General features: G+C 48.0%; 1 protein-coding gene across 2 annotated transcripts in view; it reads right to left on the bottom strand.

Moving 5' to 3' along the window:
• The window catches only part of SYNPO2L (synaptopodin 2 like), an 11,536-nt gene extending 4,193 nt beyond the window's left edge, over positions 1 to 7,343 (bottom strand). The window contains exons 1-4 of one of the 2 annotated variants that reach the window (XM_006170044.3): positions 6,722 to 7,343; positions 5,392 to 5,543; positions 4,426 to 4,940; positions 60 to 502 (exon numbers count right to left, since the gene is read on the bottom strand). In XM_006170044.3, coding sequence (XP_006170106.1) covers positions 60 to 502; positions 4,426 to 4,940; positions 5,392 to 5,543; positions 6,722 to 6,826 — 1,215 coding nt within the window. In that variant the 5' untranslated portion in view covers positions 6,827 to 7,343. Of the gene's footprint in view, positions 1 to 59; positions 503 to 3,160; positions 3,425 to 4,425; positions 4,941 to 5,391; positions 5,544 to 6,721 lie in introns of those variants that run through there. The other variant, XM_006170046.3, reaches the window with a different exon arrangement.
• Between the last annotated feature and the right edge of the window lie 1,579 nt (positions 7,344 to 8,922).

Raw genomic sequence — 8,922 nt, 5'->3', positions numbered from 1 at the left:
GCCCGAGGGGGGGACTGCAGGCCCTGCCCATTGAGCGTGGCTGCTGGGCCAACTGGAGCCTGCTCCTGGGTGCTGGAGGCTGCGCGCTGGCGCTGCTGTTCAAAGAGCTGGACCCCTCGCCCAGAGACCTCGCTCAGCTGCCCTCCCAGCCTGGGCCCGTGGCCCTCTGCTGCTCCTGAGCCCACCCTGGCCAGCTCCATGTCCAGATAGGGGCTGTCCCAGTCCGACTGATTGGTGAGACTGCGGGCGTCAGAGAAGGCCTCTTCGTCCAGCTCGGACTCGCTGGTTGGGGGGACGCCGTCCTCCTCTTCCGCACCTGTCCCAGCCGCAGCTCCAAAGCTCACTAGGGTATACTTCTTGGCTCTCTGCCGCCGTTTCTTAAACATCAGCACGCCCTTGGAGTGGGGGTTGGGGGCTGCAGTTAGTAGAGATGCAATCGTCCTGCATTTGGTCTTGGCCTCCTTCACACTCTTCTCTTGGAGACTCTCTGCACGTTGTAGTTCTGAGGAGACCAAGAGAGAATGGTCAGTGGAGCTTCCCCTCAGCTTCTCCTAGTTGTTCCCCAAGGCTTTCACCCCCCCTGCCCTTCAGCCTGCTCTTTCAGGCCTCCCACCTCCTCTCCTTTCACAGACCCAACCCACCATGTCTCCTGCCTGTGGCAAAGTCCTCTAACTTGGGCAGAGTGGAGGTAAAAGGTGAAACCAAGGACAGTTGTTGGGAAGGCAGAGTTCAGTTGTCCGCCCTGACACTGCCCTGACCATAGCTCTTCTGTCCTTTCCTTCTGCTATTCTGCTCCTGTCTTCACAGAAATGTGCACTTATCCACCCACACACATTCCTCACCCGCCTCCCATTCCTATGAGGGTGAAGGGAGGTGTCATTCTCCCTGGCAGTCAAGGAGTGAAGCCAGTCTTGGGGAGAAAAAAGATGAAAAGGAACACTTCTCCCACCATGGAAATCATGTTAGGAGGGTTCTCACAAAGTTATCCCTTCTTATTCCTTCCCTCTATAATAACAAGGATGCAAAGAACCCTTAACAATGAGGAGCTTCATTCACAGTTCAACTCCTTCATGCAGTTACATTATAAACTTTTATAGCAATAACCATCACACCATTTCAACAAGAGTATCAGTCAAGGGCCAGCTCTGTGGCACAGCAGTTAATGTACTGCCCAAAGAGAAGCCAGATCCCACACGTGACCACAGTTCGAATCCCCAGCCCAGTCAGCCTAAAATATACAAAGCATACTCATGAATGCCCCAAATCTGATGAGCTAGAGGACTAGAGAAGATGACTGCAGTATGACCAGTTCCTATGGAGGGTACTCATCTCTCTCCCTCTCACTCACTTAATCACTCAATCACTCTCATGTATATGCTCTGTCATAAATAAAGAAAAAAATTATTTTTAAAAAAATTGGGCTAGGGGCCAGCGGGTCGTGTGGTGGTTAAAGTGCTGGACCCCCACATGGCCGACTGCAGTTCAAGTCCCAGACCTGGAGGCTTGTTTTTTCTCTCTCTCTGGTCAAATTTAAATAAAATTATTATTTTTTTAAAAATGGTCTATTAAAAAAATTGGGGGACCAGATGGTGGCATAATGGTTATGTTGCTGGACTCCCATATAGTCAACTGCAGTTCAAATCCTGGACCTGGTAACTTAAAACTCACACTGGGCACATGTACATGTGTGCCCAAAGTCCTGAGAGGAGAATGGAGAAGAAGGGACTGTGGTGTGGCCATCCTCCTGGGGAGTGATTTCTCGCTTTCTGTCTCTCTGTGTCTCTCTGACTTTCCGGCAAACACACATGCTCTATAGCAAAAATCTCTCTAAACAAAACAAAAACATTGGTCTACTGAAAGCCAGATGTGGGCATATTTTCTCCTATGTATTCTTCTCTTTCATTCACATATGCCCCAGCTTACATACATCTCAGTTCATATACACATATATAAAGACACATCTGCCAATACAAAAACATAGTTACTCAAATATATTCATAACCTACATGTTCCAGGTGGTCCATCTTCCAAGGGTTCCCCCCTGTTACTAACAGTTGGACAAAATTTGAGAATTGATTTGGCCTTCCCCAGACCACTCTGTGCTTCATACCCGTACTACTTACAGCTGGGATAGTCTTGGATCCAAGATGTAGGAAAAGTTGGAGTGCTGCTCTTCAAGACAACCCTCCAAGTCTTTAGGATAACTCCAGGTCACCAGCTAAATACATTCTCCTTTTCCCCAAGCTGGGGATAGGAGTGGAGTAGGCAGGGCTGCCTCCTATTTTCCAAGCCTTCCAGGTAGAGAGCTCAGGCAAGGACTACCAGGCAGGCACACAAAGACTATGGGAACCAGAGCAGGTCTATATGGGGCCCAGGGAGGTGGGGCCAGGAAATGAAAGAGGCTGCCTCACTGCTAGGATCCCACCTAGAACATGATACACTCTGTCCATGGTCTCCAGTTCCTCCTGAAAAAAATTCCTGAAATTCCACCTACTTTCCACTCAAGATACCAAGCTCCTTTCTAATTAAGGCTCTCATTCCTCTTGCCCAACGTTTATACCAAAGAATAGTACAGTGGATGACAGAACAGGTACTGGAGTCAGAGTTCAGCTGAGGTTTTTGGTAACTGGGAGAGTTACTTCAACTTATTGAAGTTCAGTTTCCTCATCTGTAAATGAGGATTATAATGGCTACTTCATAGGGTTGCTATGAAGATTTTGTGAGATAATATTGGTAAATTTAGCACTTAACACATTGTTAAGGCCCACTATGACTAACCAATGCTATTAAAGCTTTCTTGACACTAGCTGAATACTTATTAAGGCATTTTCCTGTTCACACACACCTTCTCCCACAATCTCACACATGCATGCCTTCATGTTTTCATAATATACTCACACCTCTCTCCCACAGACATAACTGTTCCCATGAGTTTTCAACAGCTCATGAGTTCACAAACCATTTTGACATGTGGCCATAGCATAAATCCATCCTGCAAAAGAGGCAATGAAACTCTCCTGAGAAAAAGAGGAAGAGGACAGCAAAAAGAAAGAGGGGTCTAGAGCGTAAGACCTTTTCCAAAAACTCCCCTTCCTAAACTGTTGACGTATTCCCCTCCACTTAAGATTCCAGAACTTTCTAGGATATAGGACAGTAGTACCTGCATAGAATGGGTCTTGGAGTTCAGGAACTGGGTCTGGGGCTTTGTCGCAGTTGGTTTGGCTGAAGGGCTCTTGGCTGATGGGCTCAAAGTTCTCCATGCCGAGAAAGGCAGTGTTGGCTGGAGCAGGACCAGCTTGAGCCACCCCCCACACCTTTTAAAGCCCCTTTGTCTTGTCCCTGAGCTGGCAGTGGCATGAGCTCACTGTTCTATTTTTGGAGCCCAGCCCCCTTCCCTTCTCTTGGCTGCTCCACAAGCCCCAGTGTGATAGACGTGGGCACCTGTCTCCCCTTCCCCCCTCCTCACCCCATTGGACAATGAGGTCTGCTTGGCTAAAAATATCACTGAGCCACTACAGTCTCACCCAGCATAATGGGAAGGGAGAGGGTTCCAAAATGAGAATTGGGGGTTATCATGGGATCCTGGGATGCATCTGGAATTTCTTTGTGGGATGCTGAACTTTCTCGGAGATGTCAGATACTGAACTGTCATGTCTTTAGCCTCTTTTCCAGACTCAGAGACACAAAATTCTATAGATTAGGAATCAAAATGGTGGGGGTAGGAGGGGGGGGGGGAGATGAGAACTAGAGAAGGAATCCTGAGATTTCAGAGGGACAAGAAAGGTCTTTGTGGAAGAGGCACAGGAGGCACAGTGCAGGGAGAAAGTTCACGCTTAGACTTTGTTCTGTAGCTCACATCAAAAATAGCAAAGAGCTTGAGATAAGTGGAACTGGCTTTTTCTGTCCAGGCCTACATTCTTGCCTGAGATAAAGAGCCAAAGATCCTTCCCTCTGCCACTTCCTAGAAATTTCATGACCATTCCAAAACCTCCCATTCCCCCCAGGAATTCTTACTGAACTTAAAATTCAATTGAGACTATGCCTGCAATGAACACTAAAGACCCCCTCTAGCCTTGCACCACTTCCAGTTATTCCCCTGTGTGGTGTCTGTACTCTAACCTAGCCTGACACCTAGCAAAATAACACCAACAACCACCGGCAAACCCTATAGTGTATTCGTGTGGAAAGCAGCCTTTCCTTCCCTACTTCTGTTCCTGCATTGGACTGAACCACCTGTACCATTTTGCACACTGGTTCAAACAGCAAAAATAATTATTCTCCCCTTCTATTCATCACTCTTCTCTACTTTGTCCCCAAGACTGTATCCAAGAGGCATAAGGTAGGTGGAATGTATGGTTATAAAGGGGTAGATTTAGGGCTCAGATTGAAGGATCCTGGCTGGGGAAAGGGGTTTCAGGAACTCACTGGCTTGCTTGGCCTTCTGTGTGTAGGTGGTAGTAAGATCTTCTGCCACAGGATGGGGAACAGGTCCCACCATAGGAATGAGATGTGGACCAGGACGGAGGGGGCCGTGGGGTAGCAACAGGGCCTCAGCTGGGGGTGGCTGAAGAGCTGTCCTGTCCTCCCAAGATGGGGAGCTCACACGGCTGTCACCCTGGCTGGGAGGGCTATGGATGGCAGGTGCTGGCTCTGCAGGGCTGTCAGACAGGTAGACCTCATCCGGTGGGGCTCCTGGAGGAGTTGGCCTTGTGGGGCCTCGGCGGCGGGTTCGGCGGGGCTTCTCGTGGGTGGCAGGGCCATCAGCATCACTGTCTGTCTCTCCATAGTAAGCTTCACTGTCAGGAGGTGAGCGAAGACTTCCAGGCTGGAGAGGCTGGGAAACTGGAGCACCAGGAGGCTCAGGACTCAGCGGAGATAAAGGTGATAGTACCTGAAGCTCACCAGGGGATGGAGATCGTACAGGCCCCTCATCTGCTACCCTGGACAGGAAAGAAGACAGAAATGGAGAGATAGGCTAAGTGACTGACAGCTAGAGAGATCTAGAGGGGGTGGAGGGAGGAGGTAACACAGAGAGACGGGGCTGGCATGCAGTTGGAATGGGCAGACTAGGAAGAATGAACATCTGAAGACAAACTGGGACACAAATGTGCTTAGAGGGTTGTAAGTGGAAATGGGCTTAGAGAAAGATGTGAGGAGTAGACAGGCCAGGGGTTGAAGTAGGCCCAGCACTCAAATACTCATCTGACACCTCCATCCTTTATTTGCAGATACATTCAAGTCATTCAGGAGGCATACACAAGCATCTACACTCCATTACAAGTACACGGCAGAAATAATTACTTGTTAGTTGCTGAAGCTAGGCCAGTAAGACACAGAGCTGATGCAGGCAATGAGAGCCCTGGACTAGGAGAAGAGGAGAGGAGTCCATACCTCCGTACGCTGAGGACAAGCTGATTCCCTGAGGCATCAATGAGGCTCATGGCACTGGCGTGAGAAAAGCTGGTGCAAGAGACCCCATTGATTGCCAAGAGCTGGTCCCTCTCTCGGAGTCCTGCTCTGCCAGCCTGGCTCCGTCTTCGAATCTGAGATGTTGGGGAGAGATTGTAAGTGAGGGAGGGCTCCAAAGGGAGTGAATTGAAAGGAAAGGACAGGAAAGATTTATATGAGAGGATTTTACTTTGCCGAGTAAGAAGAGTGTGGGGTGCATGTGGCCACGGTTGAGGGAGCCCTTCTAGAGAGAAGAGCATGCAGATTGGAGGCAGTAATTCCTTGTACAATGTGAGGTAGGATAAATACTGAACCATAGAGGCTTGGGGAAAACTGCATAATGAGCTATTAGAAATGATAGTTAGATCATCCAAGATTTTCCTCCAAGGGCAATATCCATACTGGCCAGTAGTTAATCTTCTAGACATTCGAATCCCAGGTGCCATTACACAGTTAAGATTTCGGAACAGTTTTCCAGATAGAGGGAGTCCAGCTGGGTTCTGAGAGATTTTGATGGCATATTTGTACATCATGTATACACACATACAGATGTTAAGGTAATAATAGCAGGTGGCTACCATTTATTGAATTCTTACCGAGTGTTAGATTCTGTGCTGCATGTATTATCTCATTTCATCCTTAGAATGGTTCCATGAAGGAGGTACTATTATCAGCCACATTTTACAGTTCAGAAAACTAAGTTTGCAGGGGAAACCCAAAGGATAATGACTTCATCTGACAGGCCAGATCTTGCAATAACCTTCTTAGAACTTAAAAACAGTCTTGTATAATGAGAGAAAGGATCTGAGTTAGGCAAAGAGGAACACTGAAGGCAAGGCAAGGCAGGGCAGGGCAGGGCAGGGCAGGGCAGGGCAGGGCAGGGTTGGATGAGAGTCTCAGCTCATCACATATCACTTTAGTGAGAGGATGCAAACCCCTGCATTCCTGGAGTTTGGAGTAGAGGCCCACTTTAGGAGAGCAAAGACTGGATGACCAGACCTGGGCCTTTACCGTGATGCTGCAGGAAACTTAAGCAGTGCCTTCTGTTTCTCTCTTCCCTGGCCCCTGGAAACCAGGAATTCCCTAATAGCCTCTACGAGAATCCTGTGGTCAGATACTACCCCTCCACCGGACTTGAGTGTGAGTCCTTGTCCACTTCCCCACTCCCCTTTTCTCCACAGCCTCCCTCCTCCCTTAGACCATCACATGACTCTTCCCAGTTTCCCTTGGATTTCCCCTTCCCTGAAACTTCAGTTCAGGGGCTCTCCCTTACCTTGGACACCTGTAAGGGTTTCCTCTGCTCGGCCCCCCCTTGAAGTCGGAAGCCCCAGGGGGCTCCCCCTGATAGTGTGACCAGCACCTCTTCCTCAGCACCCATCACTCAGCTTGGCTTATGGCCTCCGGAGTTTGGACAATGTCCCAGGGAGAGAAGTCAAGGTGCTGGTACCCCGTCCGGCCTGCTTGTCCGGCTGTCCTGCTCCTGCTGCCCCAGGCCTCCCCCCCACACCACACACCACACACCACAGGCAGGCAACTTGGCCCTGGGATCAGTACAGTCCAGCACACGTGTCCCGTCAATCGGAGCTGTGCTCAAAATAGTTGCCGGCTGTACTCCCCTCCCTCTCCCAGCTATGTTACTCTTAGCACTAATTATAGTTCAAACTTCTGCCCTCCATGTCCCCCTTTCTCCTGCATAGGGTTTTTACTCAGAACTTGAATACTGGCTCTCTGGGCTCTATAATTATGTATACCCTTTTAAGGACTGTGCCTTCCTCCACAGGATCACGGACTGATCACAACTGCTTTTCTCCAATGTCATTTCAGGGGCTTCAGTTCCAAAACTGGCAAGAAATGGCTGGGTTTGCCCCACAAAGCCCAAGGTCCTGGGAAAAAGCGTCCCCTTGCTGTATGAATTTAACTGTCAAAAGTGTTAATCTGGGGCCAGCAGGTGATGTGGTAGTTAAGGTGCTGGACTCCACATGGCTGACCATGGTTTGAGTCTTGAACAAGTGGCTTCAAAATCATACCAGGTGTGTGTGTATGTATACCCAAAATCCCAGGAAGTGAATGGAGAAGGGATTGTGATGTAGTCATGCTCCCAGGGGGTGATTTCTCACTTTTCCTCTCTCTGGAGAGCAAAAAACTAAAGCAAAACAAAACAAAACTGTTAAGGACCAGAAGGTGGTGTAGTGGTTAAGGCACTGGACACTCCCACATGGGCGACCATGGTTCAAGTCCTGGACCTGTGGCTTGCTTTCTCACTTTCCTTCTTTCTCTGAATGTGCCTCTCTCTGGTCAAATTAAAATAAATGAAGAAATAAAATTAAATAAATAATTCTTCAAAAGAATATGGGACTGGCAGGTGGCCTGGTGGTTAAAGGCGCCAGACTCCTAAGTGGACAACTGAGGTTCAAGTTTTGGACCTGGTGGCTTGCTTTCTCTCTCTCTTGCTCTTTTTCTCTCTCTGGCCCTCTCTGGTCAAATTAAAATAAAGTTAAGTAAAATAATTATAAAAAAAATGTTATTCTTAGCCAGCAGGTGGTGTGGAGGTTAAGGTGCTGGATCCCACATGGCCAGCTGTGCAGTTTAAGTCCCAGACCTGGTGGATGGAAAATCATACCAGGCACATGGGCGTAACTGCCCAAAATCCCAAGAAGAGAATGGAGGAGAAGGGATTTCAGTGTGGCCATTCCTGTTTGCCGGGGGTGATCTCTCATTTTCCATCTCTCTCTTTCTCTCTTGCAAGTGCATAAACCCTATAGCATAAACTAAAAAAAATGGGGGGAGGTCAGGAGGTGGTGGGGTGGTTAAGGCACTGGATTCACACATAGCCAAACTGTGGTTTGAGTCCTGGACATGGTGGCTTGAAAATCACAACATATAAACATAATTTTTTTTTTAAAAAAAAGTATTTTTAAAAAGTATTAATCCAGGGGACGGCAGGTGGCAAGGTGGTTAAAGGTGCTGGACTCCCACACAGCCAACAGCAGTTTGAGTCCTGGACCTGGTGGCTTGTTTTCTTACTTTCTCTCTCTCTCTGGCTCTGTCACTCTCTGGTCAAAACAAATAAATAAATAATGTTTTTTAAAAAAAAGAAGAAAAAGAGAAATTTTTATTAAAAAAAAAGTATTTGGGCCAGCAGGTGACCTGGTGGTTAAGGGCACTGGACTTCCACATGGCCGACCATGGTTCAAGTCCCAGACATGGCAGCTTGCTTTCTCGTCCTCCCCCCACACACACTCCCCGCCCCCCGTCCATCTCTGGTCAAATTAAAAATAAATAAATAAAGTTAAATAAAATAATTATTTAAAAAATAATAATTATTTAAAAATTAAAAAGTATGTATCTATATCCTGATATAATGTTGGGTCCTGTGTGGAGGATTTCTTTTTGGAGAGGTTTTTGCTATTGGGCGCATGTGCTCGCCAGAAAGACAAGAGAGAGACAGACAGAAAGCGAGAAATCACCCCCCCC

This window comes from Tupaia chinensis, unplaced genomic scaffold (assembly GCF_000334495.1).
Source record: "Tupaia chinensis unplaced genomic scaffold, TupChi_1.0 Scaffold148012_1, whole genome shotgun sequence".
Taxonomy (NCBI): Eukaryota; Metazoa; Chordata; class Mammalia; order Scandentia; family Tupaiidae; genus Tupaia; species Tupaia belangeri.
Note: the sequence above shows the minus strand (reverse complement) of the source record. Positions and strands in the feature narration are given on the sequence as shown.